At 42.9% G+C, this 25,328-nt stretch overlaps 2 protein-coding genes across 3 annotated transcripts; one reads left to right on the top strand and one right to left on the bottom strand.

Moving 5' to 3' along the window:
* Positions 1-215: 215 nt before the first annotated feature.
* Positions 216-5,505, bottom strand: kcnk1b (potassium channel, subfamily K, member 1b). Its single transcript, XM_037271802.1, has 3 exons — positions 5,012-5,505; positions 2,899-3,294; positions 216-1,808 (listed from the first exon to the last, which is right to left on the bottom strand). The coding sequence occupies exons 1-3, from the start codon at positions 5,361-5,363 to the stop codon at positions 1,558-1,560; spliced, it is 999 nt and encodes a 332-aa protein (XP_037127697.1). The 5' UTR covers positions 5,364-5,505; the 3' UTR covers positions 216-1,557.
* A 2,458-nt stretch (positions 5,506-7,963) lies between these two features.
* Positions 7,964-25,276, top strand: map3k4 (mitogen-activated protein kinase kinase kinase 4). Of its 2 annotated transcripts, XM_037271533.1 has the most exons (28): positions 7,964-8,211; positions 13,428-13,618; positions 13,710-15,133; positions 15,942-16,202; positions 16,508-16,660; positions 16,745-16,902; positions 16,984-17,100; positions 17,595-17,694; positions 17,807-17,890; positions 17,961-18,230; positions 18,306-18,455; positions 18,825-18,986; positions 19,127-19,260; positions 19,958-20,036; positions 20,127-20,205; positions 20,691-20,784; positions 21,032-21,154; positions 21,924-22,024; positions 22,104-22,184; positions 22,442-22,633; positions 22,884-22,954; positions 23,062-23,178; positions 23,262-23,421; positions 23,493-23,615; positions 23,963-24,069; positions 24,209-24,388; positions 24,509-24,635; positions 24,670-25,276. In XM_037271533.1, the coding sequence occupies exons 1-27, from the start codon at positions 8,180-8,182 to the stop codon at positions 24,527-24,529; spliced, it is 4,764 nt and encodes a 1,587-aa protein (XP_037127428.1). In that variant the 5' UTR covers positions 7,964-8,179; the 3' UTR covers positions 24,530-24,635; positions 24,670-25,276. The 2 variants fall into 2 exon arrangements, with proteins under 2 accessions (XP_037127428.1, XP_037127429.1); XM_037271534.1 differs by lacking the exon at positions 21,032-21,154.
* Positions 25,277-25,328: the final 52 nt, after the last annotated feature.

Below are 25,328 nucleotides of genomic sequence, written 5' to 3'. Positions count from 1 at the left end.
TGCAATAGTTAAAAGTAAAGCGGCTGCTAACAATGAGAAAATGTGTTTTCATGAGACGACTCATAAAAAGAATGTATTCAAGTAACACCATCATTTCAAAAGGTGTCCTAAAAGCCTGCACGTATGCGCCGTCGTTGCTTTTCGATTGACCTTATTTCAGTTTCAACCTTGTACCATTTTAACCATTGGCTTTGTGCTACAAACAGTACATCTCTTATAGCTCGAAACGTTTAACTGCATCTTAAGCAAGTTATGAAACGCATAAAAAAAATAAAATAAAAAACATCCAGTTAGAAAACAGCACTTTATTTGAGAGGCAGAAACATCAATCAAGTACTTTTCCCTTAAAATGAAATGTTTTCAATACACATTATGGACTCAACATGACATTTGCTGATGACTTGTGCCATCAGCATGAGTAAATTGAATCCATCCATGTATATACTTAACTGACCAGTGAAATATCTTACAGCAATAATGACAACAACATCTGAGGGCTTTCCCCCTCCCCAGCTGACATATAAAACCAGTTCACAAATAAAAGAAATTTCCCACAATGTATCAATTACATTTGTAACTTCAAGATGGGAAAACTGTCGTTATCACATACGCTTGACTGTCAACGTGACCCTACTGCGCTTAGTCAGCTGAGCTACGATAGCTGAGTTGGAAACAACATCGTGTACAGTATATCTGATTGCATGTATAGCTTTGCAAAAGGCATTCATAACACATTGATTAAAATATCAATATGTTTGCCAAAGCATTTTACTTCTGGCTAGTAATCCCTTTAAAAATACACTCGGTTGTTTTTGTCGAGTATAACTTGACTAACGTTACGTCTGCTACCTGTTCAACTTCTTTCACAATACAGCTGCGATATTTAGAACCACATCTGCCATTTTGGCTGGTTCGTGTACGGTACATGTACAAAAGTACACTTAGAGGTGAATCTCACATCCTTTTCCCCTAAATTGTGTGCACATTATATGATATGAGACAAGGTAATAAAACAAAGTGTGTACAAACACACAGGTACAACATAAATTATCGCAAGAACGTGATTGTAACTCATACATCCATGAATGACATGGAGGGCAAGCAGGGAAACTTTACACCTTCATTAAAGATTGAAGCAGCACTCACATAGAACCACTATTCTTAAATTAAATTTTTTAAAAGTGTCTGTCAATTTCTTAGTACGGATTTGCCAACTAAAATGATGCCACTAAACTGTTGGGACATTAACCATCTTGACACGTTGCTCTTCCCATTAGATAGGCAACCGAGGCAATGGAAGTCAACACAAGCCTTATAGAGCAACTGTCAATGAACAACATGTTCACCATAGTTTTTTTCTGAAATAAGCCATGTGCATCTTAATTCCCAAAAGCCTAGAAGCAACTGATGAATTCTCCTGAATGATATGTTAATAGAAAAACAATTCTTCCTAAGACATTTCAACAAATAATTTAACGAACGGGCGGCTCATAATGAGCAAGAACTACAGCAAAGTTGTATTATGAATTGAAATTGTCTTGGTCTATCACCATACCACTACTGGATCATGAAGTCGCCGTTACGAGAGGACAGACTTGAAACACTAACGAACATGCGGGCCTTGTCGTCGCTAAGTGCACTGTCCTCCACAGAGTTGAAGGAAAGGTGGTCGTGCTCCAGGATGGCCAGACGGTCTCTCGTCTTTTCCTTTTTCAGGTAAAACATCTTCCTCAGTTGCTTCAGCTGCTGCAGCTCGCAGAAAGTCTCCAGGACCACAAGCATGATGATCAGGCCCATGATCAAGTAGACTAAAAACAGAGGCCAGAAAAGGTAAGTGTTAAACCAAATAAAATTCATCATTTGTGTGAATTTGAACAATCATCAATGAACAAAACAATGATCACAAACCTTGTTTATAGATTTTGACGCAAGGGGGCGATGTTCCTCCACAATTCTCTTTTTTTTATTCTTAATATGTGATGAGTACAAGAAAAACTATGGTTATCAAATTACAAGTGAAAATAAGATTAACAATTCTAACTGGAGCCTGAGATCTTTGCACAACCCTGTAATTTCAAATCATCTGCTAGCTTGCAGCCTATTTGTGAAGTCAGCTCTAAAAATACACTGGATGTTTTGTACATGGCGCTGACGTCACAACATACATAAATTTACTGTGCATCCTACAAGCTGAATGACCGAATGACGCACACAAATGTCACCCACACTGGCGAATTCTCGATGCTTTCTTTTCTTTCCTTTCATACAGGATTATTTCAAAAGGATGCATATAACGTATAAAGGTGATTAATTTATGGTGAGACTTATCTTTTGTAGAAAAATAGCCCTTTATACAGCACTTAACCGTATTTGTAATGTGGGTGGAAATGGATGCTGCACGGTTATAATGAAAAATGATCATTGAACACATTCAAGTTGAAATGCAACACGTTGAACCCTTTTAATCAGAGATCCTTTCCTTTCCTCCATTTGTAATCTAAATGAGATATTTAAAAGAAGTAAAGAAAATATTTCTTAAGCCATAGACCAACGAGACGGCTCAAAGGAAGTGAGAACTGTTCTAGAACCAAAAGTAACATCCTTTTCTTGTAATGGGAAGTGTGTGATATTACTATGAGATGTGTGTTGACCTCATTTTGGTGCTCGCAAAGACTTACAAGATACACTAATCGAATACAAGAGTTGTATCAAACAGTTGCACACGGAGATGATAATGTTGAGTTTTAACTGCCGGGGGCATTACGTTAAATGGACTATGTCAATATGATTGGTTGTATACCACTGCAAACTACAGCTATCGTGCTCACTATATTTGTAATGCAAGTAGGTAAACATAAAATGGACATTGATATTTTATATAGTTGGCCTACTACTTACGAGTGATTCCAAGTTTGTAGAGCTCCCTGAACTTCTGGTTAGCCGCCTCTCCCGGCACATAATCGCCCAATCCGATGGTGCTGAGTGAGATGAAGCAGAAGTAGAACGACTCCAAGAAGTTCCAGTTTTCCTCCAGTGCCGAGAAGATGGCCGCAGGGATGAGGAAGATGCAAGTGATGGCCAAAAAAGCCAGAAGACAAGAGTGGATGATGGCCACCAGAGGTTTGGACACGCCCCAGCGTATGTGGATGTACGAAATAGGTTTCCTTGTGCTGTAAACCATGATCCTTTGCACCACGGCGGTGAGGAAGAGGAGGGTGAACGGTATGCCGAACGCAGAGTAGATAATGCAGAAAGTCTTGCCACCCTCTGACAGTGGGGCTGTGTGACCATAACCTAAGGGCAAAAGCAAGACAATGAAAATTAGATTTGTCACAATATTCAGACAAATTCTACAAACAGTATTTGCCTGACTGAACATATTTTGAAGACTTCCATTTTCAACACTGAAACTAAGCTACCATCCCCATCATTTTTTAAGACCTGTTTTGCGACCTAAATGACTGTTATTGTGTAAACAAAGAGCCTACGTGTTACACGCAGGTGAATGAAAAGTCCTTTAACCCTTTAAAAGATAGTTTCATCATAAACTAAAGAAGACTTGAAGCAAACACACAAAATGTTCTGAAATGAACTGTGGTGTACCATGATTAAAGTATGAATATTACAATTTTGCATATTATAATATAATATATAATCTTGTGTGTGTTACCATGCCTCGCTTTTTTTTTTTTTTTTTACTACATCTTTTACACCACACTTTTGAGTCTTCTTATTGTTTAATAGTTTAAACCTCCCTCCCTGCTATATTTGATGGATAGACTCTGCTAAATGGGTGTGTTTTACCAGCAAGCACACAGTACGGTCAAGGACTTAAACACAAGCTGCGTACAATATGTATGTTGAAACCTTCTAGATAACTGCTGCTGCCATGTTGTCGGACTAAAGTTCCCTCAGGTAGTGTCAATGCATATGTATGTATGCATATTTTTTTTTAGTCACTGGGTGACAGTAAAACTGTCTTATTGCCTCAAGACAAACAACATCACTGTTTGTATAAAGGGTTTACTTTAACAAATGTTATCGTTTGACTGAATAAAGAGAGATGTTTTGTTCCATAAGAAAAGAAGTTGCACTGGAGCAAACTATTCATGGTTAATTATTAAGTTACACTTGTTCTTATTGCTACACTTTTTCTTCTCATTGCATTTGTACGTTTTGTTACTGTGCACAGACTATGGATATATGCATATTTTTATGTTTTTATACATATTTATATATAACTTGACAGTTGAGAAACAACTTGAGAGTTGATAACCACCAACTTGACAGTTGAAAACCACCAACTTGACAGTTGATAACAAACTTGACTCTATATTTTAAGATTTTAGGATCTCAAGGACAAAAAACACAACCAGAAATATCGCAAAATATAAAACAAAACAACAGATCTTGAACTCTTGCACATGTTGGAAAGATGTGGGGTGTCAGGAAAGGGAAATTACGACATACACACTGAGGGGGTGACACTTTAGGCGCTGACATACTAGGTGCTTGTATGAGTAACATATGTACATAAATACTTTAAACATCAATAAAAACAATAATTGCACACCTATTCTCATGTGCCTGTGGTACCGCTCAGCTATGCTGATGGCAACAGATCATCCAGTTGACCTGATGTAGTATGTAATATCGTGTGCTGGTATAATAAAAAGATAATTATATGAGCACTGATTGATAAGCCAATGTGTGTTTTCCCACCAGACAGTGACCTGTGGAACTGTGAAATATGCCAGTGCCAGTTTTTAGTGAGGCCAATGAAGCCTCTAGGCACGGAAGGCCTAATAACTAGTGCCATACACGAATGAATTGAACTGAAGAGTGTATCGTGTGTTTGATTGTCCACAATTATGATCAAGATTTGTTTTTTAAAGGTAGGGTAATTTTCTATATCCCATGTAGCAGTTGGGCAAAGTTACAAATAAACAGCATATAATAATAATAATAATAGCATGAAGTAGTCTAATGTTCTTTGTGAGAGCCAGCTCACCTGTGGTGGAGAGCACGGTGCTGGCAAAAAAGAGCGCAGAGGTGAAGTCCCAGTTCCAGTTAGTGGTGTTGTTGAGGATGGACACGCCGTAATTGCTCGCGTCGAGCGCTTCCTTGACAAAGCGCTCCAGGCTCTCCTCCGTGATGCACTCGTGGTCCCGGAGGAAATTCGCTTTCGTTTCCATCAGGTCCTTGCGCAGGGCGGCTTCGTATGGCAGCTCGACGGACGAAAAGACGATGGCCCCGAAGATCAGATAAAGGATGTAGCCCAGCACCAGAAACACAAAATACCACGTCGATTTGTGGGTTTGGATGATCTGCATGCACGAACTACTAGCAATGGACTGGAGCATCTTCAAATTGTGGGATGCTACCACAAACGCAACTCCTGTAAACTAAAGAAAGGGGTTTGTATCCGGGCAAGGCTGCAATGTTTATTCTCTTCCCTTTCTGTGAAACCTGCTGCCGTTTCAGTGACGTTCAAAGACATCGCGGTGTTAACGGTACTCACTGCGGGTGGACGGAAGAAAACTGAAATTGAGCATGCTCATCACGTTACAAAATGTATATAACATATTGTCCTTTTTAGTATTTATGAATGCTACATGCAAACAGAATCCTTAAGTTAAATTGAAAAAGGAATGGATGGAAGTTTAAGAATTGCTGTGTTTCCAACTGTACTTGAAGACATCAAGTGACTGTAGGAGACAATGTCCGTGTGACGTCCCAAGTTTCGTTTCTCCTTTCCAGGTAGGGCAAGCTCCCTCCGGTCAAGTGAAGTTAATTATAATTTAGAAATAAATACACATAAATAAATGAACAAATAAATAAATAAATAAATAAATCGAAGAAGTAAAGCTAAGTCGAATTTCCCAATTTAACATTGAAGATATAAAAAAAATCTATAGACCACTTGTAATTCCATTTTTGAACAGTTGGAATTTTAATTCAAGATACATTATCTGTCAAAATAACATATTAGCTCTTTATGTAGTTGTGCCCAGTTAGAATAAATTAAAAACATAATTTCCGCCCACGACAAACTTGAGTTTAAGATACCTTTGACTTGTCATATTAATAGTTATAGATATATATAATTTAATTTTTCCTATACCACCCACCTGCAACACAAATTCTCAATGTTAAAAAGGCTTGCCATTAACTATAAGATTTTGCTCACCTCCTGCCCTGCCCTGCCCTGCCCTGCCCATTTCGTTATTTTACAACTGTGTAGGTGGCAGGGTGAGGGTTTTGCTCACACAAAGCAATGGGAGATTCATGTAGATAAAAAGTAATCTGTTTAGGTTTGCATCTTAACTTATTTACATATTAGTACAGTATATTCCACCACAGTGTACTTAACTATAGCCAAACACTTCCTCTTGCTTCTTGGTGATAGTTTGTATGCTGTCTTTCCACCAGTACAGAAAATCACACTGTCAAAAAATATGAATCATTAGTCCATCACATAATTAATATGTGACATACTCAGCTACCACTTTAATCAGGAATTAGAAGTACTTGTTTGGTGGTAAATTGGTTTAGTTGGCATCATCCACCCTCAAGTGTTTTCTTTCTACGACGGAAATGTAACAACATGGTAGAGGATGTTAGGCCTTTTTTTAATCCACTTTTTTTCAGCATGTGAGTAGGCTTGTCCATCTGCCCAGTGTGGGAATACAGAACAGCGGAAGTTGCTTGAGCAGCAGCCAGTATACCAAGTGTCGTGTTCAGAATGAATGAGATGTGGGTGTAGGCAACGTGAGCAAGTGAAACACCGCTATTCTGTACATAGCCTTTGTTTCTCAATTAGAATTGACAACACAAATCATTTGTGGGTTTCACCAAATAATGGGTCTGTCATTGCAAATAAAAAGAAGCCAACATTGATGTTGGGAAACTCTGTGGCGCATGAGCCTTAATGGACTCGAAAGAGCATTTGTTCTAGAATATAACATGAGCTGAACTGCGATAAAATGTCCAAACACATTCGCTCATCAAACATGAACAAATTAGATGTTAAAATTTGTATGGCAAAGCACGGCAAGCAAGGCTACTTTATTTATCCAGTGAATTTCATACATAAAGTAGATTAAAATGCTTTGTATAATTAAATGTACAATCCTTCAAAAGGTTTATAATCCAACAATTTACCAGCAGCTGATAGATGGATAAATAAACTTCCAGTGATCACTTCTTAGCACATCATAAATGTTTGACAACATGAAAATCATACATAACATTTTTTTTTTGCAAGCTTTGCAGGCTACTCATTACAGCATACACAAAAGCCTCTTTGAATTAAAGGACTGGACACAACCATTCTGTGCGCAGTGCATTCAATTAAATGCATGCAGTTTTATATGGGCTTTAAGATATTTGATTCATTTTTTAATTCCAACAATTGTAGGCCACCTCAGACAAAAGAAAAACAGCTATGGGCAGACTTCATCATGCCATTTGGTGGAATGTGGGAAGAGAACCCAGTTTTAAATCCCATATATCAGATCTGAGGCACTATGGCATGAATTTAACACAAATATTGGGAGAAAAACTAGAAAATCATTAATTGTTTTGTGGGCGGTGTGGATCAGGAGTTGAGTTGTTGTCTTCTCACCCGGGGATTTATGGTTCGAACCCCAGCCATTGTGACCATATCGATGTGCAAGACACTGAACGCACAGTTGCTCCTCATCGATTCATCAATAAGTGCATGAGGAAGCCGTGAGAAGCGCTTTGAGTACTAAAATAGAAAAGCGCTACAAACGAAAAGCACGTTGACCATGCAATCCAAGTAGGAAGGAGCACTTATTTTATTTTTATTAATACTATAACACTTTGATAGTTTTTAGAGAGCAAATGAGAACAAAAGTGAGAGGGGTAAAGAACGTGCAAAAGTGGGGGGAGCGACTGCAGCTGAGCTATCCGGGCTTCCGTAGGAACGCAGTAGCCTTGTGAGCTGTGAGGCACTCCTCTAGTCAATGAACATTGGAAAGATGGCGGCTGCATATGCACAAGCGAAAGTCCACCTTGCCGGCGGATCGAAAGTGCTTCAAAGAGACTCTTAATCGTCTTTTGTGCAAAAAGCAACCGGTGCAAAGTCCGTCCGCGGTTGCCTGGACATGCTTCAGTCCATGCACGGCGAAGAATAGAACGCCGCTTTCTCGCCATGGAGCCCCCGGATCGCTCCAAGCCGAGCAGGTATGCGAGATCTGCCCATCAGACCACCACACCACTACCAGCGCTTGCCAAATAGAGACCCGATCGTGACGCTGCACTCGCATTGCGCACAAACTCGCTTCCTGTCAAATTATGAGACGCGTGCAGTTGACTCGCTGCTTTTGCAACGGCAGAGTCGCAAACTTTTTTGTGCAATATTCAATCGCCGAAAGATGTTAGCACGCTTATGCTCTTAAAAGAAACGACAATGCATGCAGACTGAGATCGTAATTGTACGGTCGGCTGCAGCATGTTAGGGAGTAGGCTAGCCCACCACCACTGTTAGCGTTGTTATTTTATTGTTCATAAGTTTACCTACAGCCTCAGCCAAAGTCGTTCTATTATTATTTTTTTAAACACACGAAAGAGTTGTTACTCAGGCGCCATCATTGAAAATAAGGCACAAACTTCCCTGCCTTTAGCTAGCATTTGCGCCAGTTTTCTATTGTTAATCCTTCAGTTGGATTTGTGCTGTTGTCCTTTCTAGCATTATTGCAAAGTGTGCATGTTTACTTGGTAGTTTAACAGGACATGCATGATCTTTTCTATATTTGCCGCGTGTCTAACTTAGGCTGACCCTCGAAAACGTGCAGCAACAAATGTCCCAGCGATTGTGAAGGTTACCGAGCGCCTTATTTCATGCGCGAGAACGCACATCAGCAGATTATAAGATGTTATTGTTATATGTAATCGACATAGCGTAGTTTGCCCCTGACTGCAGGCGGACAGGGCGTCAGGAATCTGCTGTTATGTCTCCTCGATTGTTTCACACTTCACCAAAAGGGGGACAAAAAGTAATGCTTTATGTCCAGCATTTGTCTTTAATGCGTATTGTCTTGCAGCCAGTCCGATGTGAAGTCGATGATTGTGCAACCCTAGCCTTATTAACGTTGCATAAGTACAATGCACAACTTGATGTGACTATGGTGCATGTCCTTACTGGAAGTTGACAAGACATTCCCCCATCCAACCCCACCATCCCATGTTTGTTTAGTGCGTGGGTGGAGGGTAACACATGAGCACAAATCTACACTATGCCCACACACACTTCACAGTATTTCCACGTCTTTGATGAAGTCTCACAACAGCTTCTTTGAATTCTTGCAATGTTCTGTCCAACCTCGCAATATGTTTTGGGAGGCTTTGATTTGAAATAAGGTGCATGCATTCCCTGCACTTTGTAAGAGAATGTTTAAAGTAACATTTAACATTTATTTTGTAAAGTTAAACTAAAATAAAACTACACGCTCTTTGACAGATTTGCAATGAGGAAACAGGAAGGCAGCGTGATGCTGTCACCTAGTTGCATTCAATTTTATATTGGGGTAATTTCTGCTGCAACACCTCTGAACTGAACAGAAACTGTTTGGATTTTGAGGCACTTTGTTCTAGAATGTGTTCCTTTGTATTTGCATTTAAGCGGCCTAAAGTTGCCGTTTCCTTGAACGCAACATTGTGTGCGCGTGTGCCTGTGTGTAGTTGTGTTGAGCCTGCATTGCTGTGCAATTAAATGGAAATGTAGGCAGACATTACAGACCTTAATCTTTATAACAGAGAAAGCTGTGTATGTTGCTCATGTTTGCACTTAATATTGTTGGCCAAAATGAACGCTATCATTGCGCCAACAGAGGTCCTTTTGTGCAAAATGCCTTGTTCCCCGAGAAGACATGGTCACTAGCGAGCATTCCTGAGATTTCAGGATGTGGTTTAGCTGCGCACACGGGTATGGCGCTGCAGACGCTCGTGGCTGCAGCTCATTAAAAGGCTGCGTTTGCCGGGAGCATAGGCGGTGTGAGGAGTGCAGATGGAGCCTCCATGTCTTTTTCCTAAGTGTATCCGCTCTCTGCCTACACCTGTTCTGGAGAAATGCTCTCAGTCATCTGCTGCTTCCTTTGAACAATTGATCTTTGCATGGAGTAGAAAAGAGGTGGGGAACCTTTTTCCTCATTGGAATTGTTGCATTGCCTTTGTGGGGCCATGAAAAGAAATTTATTCTTATATAGGACTTTTTATAGAAATATCATGTGCTTTTAAAATTGCATGGCAGGCCAGTTCACTTGCAAGGCCCTATAAGTGCTGCATCAGTCTATTTTAACTGACCAGCACATGCATGCATTGACCTGCTGAACATTTCTCTCTTGACTCACAGATATTCTTTCAAGTTGGAACAGAGAATTGCTCACTTTGCATTCATGGTGCAAGACGAAGATGCTATAACAGTATTTGCAGTACCGTGTGTGCTACATTTAGATACATTTCATCATGTGACCCTTTGGCTACAGTAAAGGCTCTTTCATTGACTCTTGTGTGCTTTGTGCATTTGCATACAGGAGAGTCTGGGAGGCCCACTCCTGGCTGTGTGCGACATAGAAGAAAAGGGTGGGGTCAAGTTCTTTGTGTTTGTTGTTTTTTTTCCCCAACTCTGTTTGTTAGCTTACAGTACCTAAGTCAGATGGCTCAATCTGTGCAGCGAGTTTCGACAAGGGACGGCAAGAAGTCCAAGATTCCTGCTGCAGTATGTACACATTGCAATTCCCTCGTGATTTGTTTTCAGGTAGATTGTACAAAATCGCACGATGAAGCAATGGGGTCAAACTCATTTTTGTTGCGAGCTACACTGCAGTTATGGTTTCCCTTGAAGGGCTGTTATGACTGTGAACCCTTTTAAATGTATGATTGTGTAAATTACTAGTGGGGGTGCATAGAACACGTTATTTTTGATTTGATTTCCCCTTTCAAGTTTGACACCTGTGCATCAACGGAAACAGTCCTAAATATAATTGGTTTCATTTTCTGTTTCGATTGCTTATGAGCTTAAATGGGAAGCTAAGAGAAGGTGCCTGTGCGTTGTTTGCAGAGGGTCACTTATGCCAGTCCTAATTAGGAGAAAGTGTGCTCTTTCCAAACAGGGCAACTTCTCCTTTCCTCCCCTCATTTGCACTGTCTCGCTTTCTAAAAAAAAAAAAAAAAAAAAGACCCCTTTAGTTTGGGCTTTGTGAGCAAGCGTGCTCACTAAACAGCTGTGTGCTATTCAGTGGTGGGCCTCACGGGCCACGTGTCAGTACTATACAATAGAGTGCCCCTTCCTGGTACAATAGTATGGAAGGTTTGGTGTCAAAGGTCAACCCCTGCCCCCCTCCCTTCAGCTGAATGCGGCAGGCCTTGGTATCTGTGCTTCAGTCGCTCTGCAGAAAAAGGCTGGGTTTTGTGTTATTATGCACGCAGTGTTCCTGCCCAGGGGCTGCAGCATTCCACCGGCCTATATGGGGGGGCGGGCGGGTGGCTCAGTGCACCATCAGATGAGCCATTGAGAGGCAGCCAGACACCATCTGCAGTCATCATTTACTCCCGGGAGCCGGTCGGGCACAGCTTGCACACAGTAGGCCACACGGGGCCGTGACCTTCCCCGTGGCCTCCCCCTATGCAAAAAGTATCCCAAAGACAAATTTCAGCGCGAGGGGGCAAGCTAGCAAACAGAAGGCAGTCGCGGCGTCATTGGGGCTGCTGTCATTCCTGAGCTATTCGGTCACGCTGCTGTGTCTTTTAAAAAAAGTGATCTAGTCGCATGCATGGAGTATTTCTGTCTTCGCTGTGCTGCACGCTGCTTTGCACACTGCAAGGTCTTCTGAGTTGCTTACATTTCTCTCATGCACCTGCTTTTTTTACGGACATTCCCCTCATGAATTCCGATAAACACTTTCATTTTTACTCTCGACGTTGCTCACTGTGCCTTCTCGTGCATGACTACAGAAAAGATTGCTGTCATTTCCTGCTCCTGCAGAACAAGCCCCTCCACAGTTTGACTGTCGTACAATGCACTCATAAAGGCGCCACTGTTCTTCTTGGATGCACGCGTGCAAGACTCCTTATGTCATTTGAGAACTGGCTGCAGTGTTCGGTGCTGTGCTTTCAGTTGCATTGCATTATTTCATGCAAGGCTGCAGGGTTTGCAGCAGGTGTCTGTCGGCCATATTGTAGTTTCATAGCAACTCCCGGGGGAACGGAATTGTGATGTAGGGCAGATGGGCTGTAGAAGTCTGCACTCTCACAGGCAAGTGATTTCCAGATAACCCCCCGCGCCCCCCACCCAGTTCCTCTTAAACACTCACTCAGCGAAAGTGATACAGCACCGCCCCTTTCCACTGTGTCCACACAAACAGGCACGCGTTGGGTGAATAGCATTCAATCCGATGATGGATGAAGGCACACATGGTGAGGCGCATGCAGGATAGCCAGGTTTCATGCGCCCCCTCCGCTCCACCACCTCCCCTTCTTTATCCTTTTGTCTTTGCCGGCAGGGTCACACAATCCAACCGTCCTTAATCCTATTGAGGGGGAAAAAAAAAAACTTCAGAAATGATCAGGTGACAAAGGTTGGACTCTGTTGTCTCATAGCGTGTCGCCCACTCACACGCTCTCTTTCTTGCTTTGCCCCCCCCCAGCCCAAAATACAAGGGTTTCAGGTCATTGCTTTCACCGCAAGTATGTTGTCAAGCAAGATCCATGGCCGAATGTTTGACAACAGATAATTGATACCCTCATTACATGAAAACAGGCATCTTTTGCAACAATAATGGCCTGCAGACAGCAGTATTGGGTCTCTTGGATGAGACATGCACACACACTTTACTAAATACTGTCATTCAGTTTTTCTTCTTTGCCGCCACTGGAAACATGCAAAAAAAAGGAAAACTTAGATGTATGGTGGCGGTTTCAGCCGTGAAGTTGTGCACGCTGTGGAGTTGTATTTCTTCACGGTATTTTGATTGGATTCCAAATTGTACAATGTCATGGTCATTTCACTTCAGAGGTTCTACTACACGTTTGTACGTCTCTTTTGTCTTTGTAGCCCTGAGAGAGAACTGAGAACTGTGTACTACACACACATGGCTGCTATGCAGGCAGAGAGACGGCGGTGCACATTACGTGTACTTTCACTTTTTGCAACTGTGGCATTGCAAGTGATTTGCTGCACACTCTTTACTGACTGCAAACATTCCAGCCCTCTCCGGCCTTGAGACGTTTCTGTGGTTGGACATGGTGGAAGTGGCTTTCAAAAAAAAAGAAAAAAGGCCAAAGAGCTTCTTTGTTGTTCGCGTCAGCCTTCGGGCGGCTTTGCTTATTATAAAGATGCCAGTATGAATAGCTCATTGTGAATAGTTTGACTATTTTTCACCTTGAATCGTAAATGTTCACAGACAGGGCAACCCAGTGGGAGATGAATCCCGGCAGAACTCTCAGACGGAGGAATCCTGGGATTCACCCAGTGAGGAAGAGGAACTTCTGTATGCGACATCACCCCCTTACACATCGCGTCAGATGAAACGAATGTCTGGTAAACATCAGAAAAGCAGCCAGTCCAGGAGTGGTGGACGTTCTCCCAGCAAACGTGAGAGAAATGAGCTTTTCCTCACACGCAATATTTGTTTTGGTGTCTCTGCCTGCGTATTGCCGATTAAGCAGTTTTGTATGTGTTTCAGCGGACCTCAGCCCGTTTGTCCCGAAAGAAAATCCCCGAACACCAGAGACGCCTGAGGAGCACAGCTACAAGCAGGGAAAGAAGCAGAGGGCCACCCTGCGCTCCACTGAGCGAGACCACAAGAAGACCTTTGAGGGCGCCTTCATGCTAGATCCGCTGTCCAAATCAGGGCCTTTTGGCGCCCTCAGCATGGACCCGAGGAAGCACTATCTGAGCTTGGGCTGCAGCAGCTGCAAACTCCCCGTGTCCATGCCCCACATGGCCCGCACCCACCGCCAGACCTCTCGGACGGACTGTCCCGCGGACCGCCTCAAGTTCTTCGAGACGCTGCGGCTGCTGCTTAAGCTCACCTCCATGTCGTCGAAGCGTAAGGAGAAAGAGCAGCGAGGCCAGGAGAACATGGCCTTCATGGGCCACAACAACGAAGTCATCTGGCTGGAGCTGCAGGCATGGCACGCCCGCCGCTCCATCAGAGACCAGGATTTCTTCCTTTTCACAGCGCGCCAGGCCATCCCCGACCTGATCAACGAGGTGCTACATTTCAAGGTGAACTACGACAGCCTGAGACAGGCTCACTGTTCAGGGTCCCCAACAATTCACGGGGACTGCCGGACTATTAGGACTGATCCCAATCTGGACTGTAAAGATAAATGCAAGCCTGCTTTGGTGGAGAGCAACCACTGTGGCGTGGACCCTTGGGGCTTTAGCGCTTGCCCCTCCGCTGCCATGAATGCAGCTGAGCCTCTGGGCTCAGGCACCGACTGCAGGGATCACCTTCAGAGGCAGCGGTTGGCCTTTGAGCAGGTCAAGCGCGTTATGGAGCTGCTGGAGTACGTGGAAGCGCTGTACCCCTCTCTGCAGGCCCTGCAAAGGGACTATGAGAAATACGCGGCGCGAGACTTCCAAGGCAGAGTGCAGGCGCTCTGTTTGTGGCTCAACATCACTCAGGACCTCAACCAGAAGCTGCGTGTCATGGCCACCGTCCTGGGCCTCCGGGACCTGTCTCGCATCGGCTGGCCCGTCTTTGAGATCCCGTCCCCTCGCTGCTCTCGCGGCAACGAGGATGACGACAAAGATGAGGATGAGAATGACTCCACCGCCACGTTCACAGCAGAAAGCGACGGGGAGGTGGAGGAGGAGACGGTGGGAGGTATCCCAGCTGATGGAGAACTTTCTCCAACCTTGACTTCTAAATTTTCCCAACTGTTGTCGGAGGAAGAGTTTCTTCCTACGACAGCATCGGGAATTCCAGAGGCAGCGGGAGCAGAGGGTGTGTTTTGCCCCACAGCCATTTATAGGCCCTTTGTGGATAAAGCACTGAAGCAGATGGGACTGCGCAAACTCATTCTCAGACTCCACAAACTGATGGACCGCTCCCTCCAAAGGTCTCGAGCGGCCTTGCTGCGCCACACACCTGCACTGGAGGTGAGACGCTCATCTTCTCGTTTTAGAGACAAATATGGTACACTAATTGATCGATTAGGAATGAGCCCGAGAAGGTGCAATTAAAGAAATGAGATGAGCCCAGGCCCCAGACTGACCCTAACATGCATATTTGTATTGTGCACATCATTGATTGATAGCAACATAATGAATGCTACTGTTGGTATGTCTTTCTCACAGATGATATCAAACTGCCTAACCATAACTTTGTGGAACAATTGAAAACACTGAGATTATTCTAAGCATCTTATCAGTCCACAAAAACATATTTCTCTTAGTTCTGATGACGTTGGCTGTTATTTTAGACGCCGCAGTGAGGGTTGGCCTTTTACCTCTGTGACTCTTGGGAAGACTAGATGGCATCAGCAACCAGTCTCGGTCCAAATTTTATTTTCCGTGTTGTGCAACACAAAACAGGCAAACCTTTTGATTTCTCTTTTGGGAGCAGTTGTGTTTTTGCTGCACACAATGGGTATTTGAAATCAGCTTGAACTATAAGGCTGTGTGGGGTGTAGGAAATGGCCAAGAAGTTACAATCTTAACCAAAATGTACCCTTTCCTACATGGCCACCACTTTCATGTCTGGATTTTATCCTCAGGGTTTCTGAAGGTACAATAAATAGATAGAAACATCAAAAACATTTCCACCCTTGTGACCTATATAGCCTGTACAACTCAATTGAATTTTCAAGATCGGAAGTAAAAAAAAAAACAAATGGCAGAAATAATAATCTCCCCATCATCCTTTGTTCGGTAGGTTGAAATATTAACCTGTCTTCCCCTTTTGCAGTTTTCAGACTTCCCGGACCCCATTCTGTACAACGACTACCTACCGGAGCTGTCCCGCCACGGCTCCTGTAGTAGTTTGGCTGAGCCAGAACTCGGAGCGGACCAAGTGTCCTGGGAGGATCTGCTGGACATGGACCTCCCATCCTTCCGGCCTGCCTTCCTCGTGCTCTGCAGAGTCCTTCTCAATGTCATCCACGAGTGCCTAAAGTTACGACTGGAGCAAAGACCTGCTGGAGAACCTTCTCTACTCAGTATCAACCAGGCAAGAAGATACTAACTACCATGTCTGTCCGTCTGCCCATAACTGTTCTTTTTTTTCTTCTTTTTTAATCACCAGTCAATAAGAGGGCCTTTTTGCTCAGTGTCGAGGGGACCGGCATCATGCTTAAAAACAAGAAGGCATTATTAGTTGATTTACTTTTGAGGGTCAGCTGTTCTAATATGCATGTAGTAGGTTATAGGTCATCCTGATCACAAACAAACCAATACGATAAAGCTTAGTATAGGGTAATTCCTGGCCACTATAGATAACAAATATCCAAACGTCTTTGTGTTTACACTTTGCAGTTGGTGCGTGAGTGTAAGGAGGTTCTGAAAGGGGGTCTCCTCATGAAGCAGTATTATCAGTTCATGCTCCGCGGCGTGGTTACTGATGCTCAGGGCTTGCAGACAGACACCAACATTGATGAGTTTGAGGAGGAACTGCACAAGATGCTTGTGGTACGCAGCGTTGCTTCCTTCCCTTCGTGATTGAGCAGATATTTGTGATTGTCATTATTGTGACCACTAGCAAATGTATTTCAGGTGTACTTTGAGTACATGCACAGTTGGATCCAAATGTTGCAGCAGCTGCCTCAAGCATCTCACAGCTTAAAGAACCTTCTGGAGAAGGAGTGGCACTTCACCAAAGATATCACCCCCTACATCCGTGGTGGGGAGGCCCAATCCGGGAAGCTTTTCTGGTTAGCGTCCTTGCGTTGCTCTTCCACAGACTCATTCATCTACATGGGATTGACAAGTTACCTTTTTTTTTCCCTTTAAAGTGACATTGCTGGGATGCTGCTCAAATCCACTGGAGAGTTCCTTGACGCCGGCCTGCAAAAGAGCGGCAATGAGTTCTGGGAAAGTGCCGACGATAGCACCGCCTCAGATGAGATTAGGTAAGGAAGTCACTGGCCACACCGTCGGGTACATTAGCACAATCAAAATCAGATCTAAGATAAGAGATGAATATGAGCCTTCCGTAACATTGACACACAGGAGGTCAAGAGATTTATTCCCTTTCAGCTCAACTTAACTCATTTTATTTTTAGAGCACTTTAATAAACTGAAACTAAAGGACTGATGGTGCCTGTGGTGCACCCAGACCAGCCGGGAAATAGAGCGGCCGTTTGAGGAAACTCCCAAAATTCTCAATGGTCATCACGTTCATGCCCATAATGACAAAAAGAGGAATATGTTTCAATCCTTCTGTCCCATTCCATTTCTATCCCATTTTTTTTTTTTTTTTTTTTTGCACAAGTAGTGATAGGGTCATTTTTAAAAAAAATGAGCGCTGTTACCATTGCAAAAGTGGCTGCCATAAGGTTGCCAGCTGGTGTTTTTAATTGGGCAATTATTACTATTCATGTTTTGCTCTTTTAAATCCTCCAAGGCGATCGGTGATTGAGACCAGTCGGTCACTTAAAGAGCTGTTTCATGAGGCCAGAGAACGGGCGTCCAAGGCGCTGGGCTTTGCCAAAATGCTGCGCAAGGTAAGATGTGATGTCACCTTAAATCCTAGCAGTGACTGTGCGGAATTTGTGAGCGTATGATTTACTCACTCAAAAGATGAGGGTGGGTGTTCTGACTCCATTTTTGCCACAGGACTTGGAGGTTGCTGCAGATTTCAACATTATTAATGGAGTCGCGTCTCTCCTTGAAGCTCTAAAGAAGAGAAATTTTGTGAAGGTGTGTTTTTGTTCACTTAAGATACTTTTCATCGGTCTGTCATAAAAGACAAAGCACATTTCTTTCTCAGGTCCAAATTCCTGGACTGGAGGAGCTGCAGGTTTTCGTTCCGTTTAGCTTGCTGGCTCAGCGGCCGCTCATCCTGCAGTTACTCAATGCCGCTGCGGGAAAAGACTGCTCCAAAGAGCCCGATGAAATGGCGGAGGATGAGGCCTTCCTGCTCATGAGCAAACACCGCACAGGGGACTTGACGACCGATTCGGAATGGGCCCAGTGGGACGGAGAGCTGCTCAAAGTGGTTCCCACAATGGAAATTGTCGACACGCTGCGGGCCATGAAGGTATATGATTCATTATTGAACTCCTCCTGCCAGCGTGACTAAGCATAACCTCAGCATCCCCGACCGCACCCTCAGGTGGAGAACATGCTCATGATCGTGATGCAGTCGGCTCACCTGGTGGCTCAGCGGAAGGCGGTCCAGCAGTCCATGGAGGATGTGCTCACTCTCAGCCGTGAGCAAACGTCCAGTCAGCCTCTTATCGCCAGCGCTCTGCAGGAGCTCAAGGTGCTTCCGTAACTACAACCTTTGACATGCACGTACGCACACACACACTTGTTCAGAGTGGGCGATATGGGCCCAGTAGGTCATATTTTGTACACCCCTTATGTTGATTTGTTTGGATTTTGAAATGAGAATTAATTTTTGAATTCTGAATTGTACTACTGCAATAATATTTGAGGATGTCATAGATCAAATAACTTGGCTAAAATCAAAACCCCACATGTAAATGTTTCATATAGAATACATGATATAATTATACTTACAGTACTTACTGCATATACACTTACTATTATAAAACATAATTAGTTACTATTTTATTTAAAAATAAAATATTGCTCCCCATTTGTCTGATTTTTGCACACGTTCACTCAGGATGAAGCGCTGCAACTCTGCATTAAGATCAGCTCAGCCATCGACCGGGTGGAGTACATGTTCACGTCGGAGTTTGAGGCCGAGGTGGACGAGTCCGAGTCGTCCACTTTGCAGCAATACTACAGAGAGGCCATGATCCAAGGCTACAACTTTGCCTTTGAGGTAAAAAGCAAAATCGTGTTGAACAAATACGTTTTTTTTTTTTTTTTTTTTAAATAAAAACCCATCGATGCATGTTATTGTGTCAACTAATGAATTTGGATATCATTTTACGGTGACTATAATAGATGTTGTGTCCACAGTACCACAAGGAAGTGGTGCGTCTCATGTCAGGGGAGTACAGGCAGAGGATTGGCGAGCGCTACATAGCTTTTGCTCGCAAGTGGATGACGTACGTCCTGACTAAGTGCGAGAGCGGCCGGGGCACCAAGCCCAGGTAAGGTTCCCCCGACTAGTGCGACATCATTTCCTCACATACTGCCCTTTCTGGTTTTATCGCATGGGGACAGAGGTCAGCCTACTTTTGTGTAGCTCTCAGAAACCATTACCGGGTATCAATGTTTCGCTTGAGGTCTTTGGGTGCTCACAACACACCCAGTCCAATCCACTTCTGAATAAGCCACCCTAGACTATCAAGTGTCACTATCTCCCTTGAACTTTAAACACTTCCAACTCACCATCGACCCTCATAAACTCATTCCTTGTCCTGTTGTGTGGTATTTTTGGATTTCTAGACAACAAATCTAACGAAAATGCAATAGCAGATCCATAATAAAAATGGGCTTTTTCAAATATCGTACACAAATGCTCAGATTCCTTTGACACTTTCTAACTTGGAATTACATTTTGAAAATTCAATCCAAAATATCAAACGGAATTTTGACAAGTTGAAGAAAGTCGTATTCTACACGTTATTTTTATTCCGTAAAAAGACGATCCCTTAGTTATGAGCTTTTGTTTTTAACACGTTTCCACGGCTATGCTTGATATACAATAATGGTGTCGCAAGTTAGAACTGCCTTGAAAGACTGAAATGAGCATTCCAGCATCTGAGGACATTCTCAGGACAAACACAAAGCAATTCCTGATTTGTGTCTACTGGCATATTTAAATAGTGCTACTTTGTTCCACAGGTGGGCCACTCAAGGCTTTGACTTTCTTCAAGCGATTGAACCTGGCTTCATATCAGCATTACCAGAGGATGACTTCCTGGTAAAAAAAAATAAAAAATAACAATCTCAGCCCACATAAAATGAAGTTGCTCGACTGAATTTGTGTTTTTTTTTTTTCCCCCCCCTGCAGAATTTACAAGCGCTGATGAACGAATGCATCGGACATGTGATTGGCAAACCTCATAGCCCAGTCACTGGCCTATACATCGGTGAGATTATTTAAATAATCCACTGCCGCTACTTCCATTTATGGATGTGTTTTTATGTTCCGTAATGTGATGTGACATAAAGCAGACCGCCATGGTCATTAAATAACAAAGCGTTGCCAGAAAACATACAGGTTCCACGCACACAACACAAATGCATACAATTGTCATTTAGTTCGTAATTATAGGAATATTATAGGTTCACCACTACACAAGATTATTACTAAATATGTATTATTTTCTAAATATAATCAATACACTAAAATAAAATCAATCATACAACATTTCCTTCTCATTAGGGAAATTAAAGTTGCGTTTTTTTTCTTAAAATGTTTTTCCATCATGTAATTGCAGCTTTTGTAGTTAACTTGGTTTTGGAAGCTGCAGTTGATCATGAACAAAACTTTCTTTTCAGTGTAATTCTCCGAATGCTGAGTCCTTTCACACATGAGCTCCCAGTGAAACGCTGCATTTGTTTGTATTTCCAGCACCCAGAAATAGCCCTCGACCTGTTAAAGTTCCTCGCTGTCACAGTGACCCACCAAACCCAAATCTTTTCATCCCCAATGCTGAAGGGTTCAGGTTGGTGATTAGCCAGTTACGGAAGAAAACTGCTCTAGCCTTTCCTTCATTGCTTTGCTGCTTCTGGCTCCCTTTGCTTCTAATGACTACTAATGGCGGAAGTGTGTGTGCTCATGTAAGCGTGCGAGAGTGTGTTTGAGTTGAACCACCCAGCCACATATCTTCATTCACGTTCGTGCACATCCGACCCAAGACAAGCGGCTCCGCCGAGGCGGAACTCTTCAGTGTCTCTGCTTTTACCACGCAGCTCTCGAAGCCTCCCCTGTGACCTCCGGAATCAGCTTTTCCCCAACGGCCCTCGGCCCATCCCGCAGGGCCCGGGGGAACACGGACACGCCAAAGCGCCTGGCAACACGCCCAATGATGTCAGGTAGCCCCTCGCCCCTGGTCACCTGCGAGAAAGAAAACAAAAGGCTTTGGCATCCTCAACCAAAATGCACTTTGTGTTTCCATACATGAAAATAAGACACATTGTGAGCAAACGTTCACACAAAGATGTTTCAATGGAAGCAACCATCAAATTTTGTGTGGGAATGGAAAGAATGGGCTTTGAATTTCTGCTCTTTAGTGCCATAAGACAAATCCCTTGCTTTTGACGCTGGTGATGTGCCTCCATCAAACCTTTGCCTCTGCTGTTAATCTTCTGATTTTACGCTGAATGCTTAGTAGACTCCTCCGCTGGGCAACATGGACGCGGCTGCTTTCATGCGTCACATGGTTGTAGCTTGTATGCTTGAGTCAGTATTTATTTACTGCATTGTCACACTCATTTGAAGGTTTCTGGAAAACAAACGGACAAATCAAGAGAATTATACATTGTGTATTTAAACACCAAAATGTTCATGTTTTTTTAGCGAATGAAAGTAAGCTATTTTAATGATGACAGAACGCAAAATACTGATGACAGGGTCAATGAAATTAGCTTCGCTCTTACAGGAATTTTAAACCTTAAAACAACGGCACTACTTTTAACACACTGCAGCAACACATCCAATCAAAGTACACGACAATCCTCTCAGGCATAGATCCCACAGCACTGTACTCCTGCTCTCTCTTTGAATGACTATTACTAGTAGAGTCAGTAGGAGTCGTTGTCGCCTATACATTGTTGTTAAATAATATGTACTGTGTCCTTGCAGGGGGTCCAGTTTCCACGAGAACGACCGGCTGTCATCAGTGGCAGCAGAGTTGAATTTCAAGTCTCTGAGCCGCCACTCAAGCCCTACAGAGGACAGAGAAGGTGAGCGTGCTCATCGGTTGACAATGGTTAGTAGGTCATACTGCTTTATTCATTATAATGAAACGCTTTTGTTCAACAGAACCCGCTTATCCAAAGGGAGATTCCAATAGCAGCACACGCCGGAGCTGGGAGCTCCACACCTTCATCAGCCAGTCCAAAGGTGAATTGAGTCATAGTATGTGGTTTCTCAAAATTTTTACCTAAAAAAAATACTTAGTCCTTCAAGCAACACCATCATTACCAGTAATAAATCAGTGTAGTGTAGTAGGTCTATGTGTTCATCATAAACAAGACAGAAGTTTTATTCCCTAAAAAGTGAATTCATACTAACGTATTCTAAGCCGCTGTGATGTCCACTTGAAAAGTAATCCACCGACATAGTACATCTTTTCAAATGATTCCCCCCCTCTACATCAGACTCAGCAGCCCGGCAGAGTCCGTTGGAGGCCGTGCGGCGCTCCATCCGCAAGTTTGAGGAGAAGCGCTATGCCGTTATGAAGCAGCGCAATATCATCGGCCATGTGTGTCACACGCCCAAGTCCTATGACAACGTGATGCACGTCGGCCTTAGGAAGGTCACCTTCAAGTGGCAGAGGGGAAACAAAATCGGTAAGGACGGTTCTCCTTTTGCTACTGTGTTGAAGAACAAGAATGTGGTGTACATTGCGTTCCAGAATGGAATATATTTTTTCCCCGATATGGGGACCCTAACCCAAAACATGAAATACTTTTTTTTTCTTCAAATACGTGAACAAACTCATACTTGTTCCACAGGATTTGCTCAATCGTAATTATATTGAATAGTGATGGGAAAATAAATTGTCATTACGATGGATGTCTGATATATTGATGTCAACAGGTGAAGGCCAGTATGGGAAAGTTTACACCTGCATCAACGTGGACACTGGAGAACTCATGGCCATGAAAGAGGTTTGTAGCTTAGCTCCACTGACACGCAACACAAAAAAATGCAAAATGTAAATCAATGGAAACGTCGTCTTCATTGTAAATGTATTATGCTTTGTTTTTGTTTTTAGATCAGATTCCAGCCAAACGATCACAAAACGATCAAGGAGACCGCAGATGAGCTGAAAATCTTTGAAGGCATCAAGCACCCAAACCTGGTGCGATACTTTGGAGTGGAGCTCCACAGGGTAAGGCTTTGGGTTTTGGTTGTTTCTCACCATCCCTCTGTCAGTCAGTGTTTGCTAAAGTTGACTTTGGTGTCGCCCTTCAGGAGGAGATGTACATCTTCATGGAGTACTGTGACGAAGGCACACTGGAGGAGGTGTCCAGACTTGGTCTGCAGGAGCACGTCATCAGGCTCTACAGTAAACAAATCACTACCGCCATCAATGTTCTCCATGAACATGGCATTGTTCACAGAGACATCAAGGGTCAGTGTCCAAAAACTTTTTAGTGCACGATATTTGTCTTATTCTTGCCCTAACAACGGCACTTTCATCAGGAGCCAACATCTTTCTGACATCTTCTGGCCTCATCAAACTGGGGGACTTTGGCTGTTCTGTCAAGTTGAGAAATAACACTCATACCATGCCGGGCGAAGTCAACAGCACCCTTGGGACAGCCGGTAAGACCATGTCTTCAGTAAATACTACTAATACTATTAAAACATTTTATTATAAGTGCCTCATGTCACCACATGATTAAAATATTAATTACTTATAAAGAACTATAATCACCTCACAATTGTGTGATGCAGCGTAGGTCTGAACAAATAAAACTTTGTATCAGTACTGTACTTTGTATTTTTAAATTATTACCTCCTTCAATGTCAATCAAAACTGACCATTATCTTCATGTGTTTTTTGTTTTCTATTTGGTTTTCCCAATCCTGTGGTCAGTGATTATATTTCTGCTAAATGCTGTATTCTGTCAAACCTGTTTTTTTTTTTTTCTCTTCCTCACCTCAATCAGCATACATGGCACCCGAGGTCATCACCAGAGCAAAAGGGGAAGGTCATGGGAGAGCGGCAGACATCTGGAGTTTAGGCTGTGTCCTCATTGAGATGGTCACGGGAAAGGTGAGAAGAACCAATCACTATTGTTATAATGGCTTAATGTAGTTAATGCACTCAGAGCCACTAGAGGGCGTAGTTGTTTTCATCTTGGCATTAAGGCATGATTCATGAATCGCAATATCTATTTTTTCCTCATGTGCAGAGACCGTGGCATGAGTATGAGCACAACTTTCAGATCATGTACAAAGTGGGCATGGGTCACAAGCCCCCCATCCCCGAGAAACTGAGCACAGAGGGCAAGGATTTCCTGGGACACTGTCTGGAGAGCGAACCCAAACGACGTTGGACGGCGAGCATGCTGCTGGACCACCCCTTTGTCAAGGTCAGTGGGTCTGGGATTTAAAAAAATCATGATAAAGAAATCATCAGACTTACGTGCAGTGTTTTAACAGTAACATAAAATATCTCATCAAAAAAAGATCTCCTGATTTTCTGCCTTCAGGTGTGTACGGATGAAGAGTGAACACAAGAATGACTTTCCACACAACAGTGGACGAGGTGATATTTTGGCTCAAGGCACATGCAGTTAAAATGAGAAACGTAAATCTTTGATTTGTAAATATATATATATATATATATATATATATATATCATGTTAAGAATGGCATCCACATTCATTCTTGTATAAACAATATTGTAAAGGTTAAAATAATTGTTCACTGGCAAAGCGACTGCTGAAAAGGTATTGAGAGCTGTATTTTTATTTTTAAAGCAAATGGGGGTAGAAGAATCTTATGGCACTTTTAAACTGTTTACCCTAAGGGGCAGTTAGTTGAGTAGAGGAGGGAAGAATCTCATTTCAGTTCAACTTTGAGAGGCAGGGGAAAATGTTTTGCCGAATGAAAGGAACTACAGCTTTTATGACATGAACACCATCCAAATATTCTTATTAATTTATCATTTGCTAAGTGTGAGCAACAGGAAGGATTATTATTTCTTTGATTTTGCTGAGGAGTAAAGGTCAAGTCATTGGCAAAAAGCTGGTCATATGACAGGGAGCAGCCTAGATGAAGAGGAGACACATGGCCTGCCCCCACTCGCTGCTGCTGCATACAGTCAGTCCTTAGCTGCTCTTAGTGTTTGCTATGTACAAACAATATTAATAAACTAATCTTTTTTTAAGAAGCTTGTGTATCGTTTTCAATACAAAAAGTATCAAAACTCTGGCCATTTGTCCACTAGTTGAAGTATTGCACACCCTAATTCATTACGTTTTTCAGCGTGCATTGTTTCTCCTCAAAAATATGTATTATGCATGCATG

This window comes from Syngnathus acus, chromosome 15 (genome assembly GCF_901709675.1).
Source record: "Syngnathus acus chromosome 15, fSynAcu1.2, whole genome shotgun sequence".
Classification (NCBI taxonomy): Eukaryota; Metazoa; Chordata; class Actinopteri; order Syngnathiformes; family Syngnathidae; genus Syngnathus; species Syngnathus acus.
The sequence above is the reverse complement of the archived record's forward strand: the minus strand, read 5'-3'. Positions and strand labels throughout refer to the sequence as shown.

Excerpts from the sequence above, each read along its gene's own strand:
- map3k4 (XM_037271533.1), top strand. The coding sequence starts at position 8,180 with ATGGAGCCCCCGGATCGCTCCAAGCCGAGCAG. Across the intron at positions 17,101-17,594 it reads ACCGCCTCAGATGAGATTAG|GCGATCGGTGATTGAGACCA; the intron begins GTAAGGAAGTCA and ends AAATCCTCCAAG. Across the intron at positions 22,185-22,441 it reads CTTCATCAGCCAGTCCAAAG|ACTCAGCAGCCCGGCAGAGT; the intron begins GTGAATTGAGTC and ends CCTCTACATCAG.
- kcnk1b (XM_037271802.1), bottom strand. The coding sequence starts at position 5,363 with ATGCTCCAGTCCATTGCTAGTAGTTCGTGCATGCAGATCATCCAAACC. Across the intron at positions 3,295-5,011 it reads CACCGTGCTCTCCACCACAG|GTTATGGTCACACAGCCCCA; the intron begins GTGAGCTGGCTC and ends TTTTGCCCTTAG. Across the intron at positions 1,809-2,898 it reads CTACAAACTTGGAATCACTC|TCTACTTGATCATGGGCCTG; the intron begins GTAAGTAGTAGG and ends CTCTGTTTTTAG.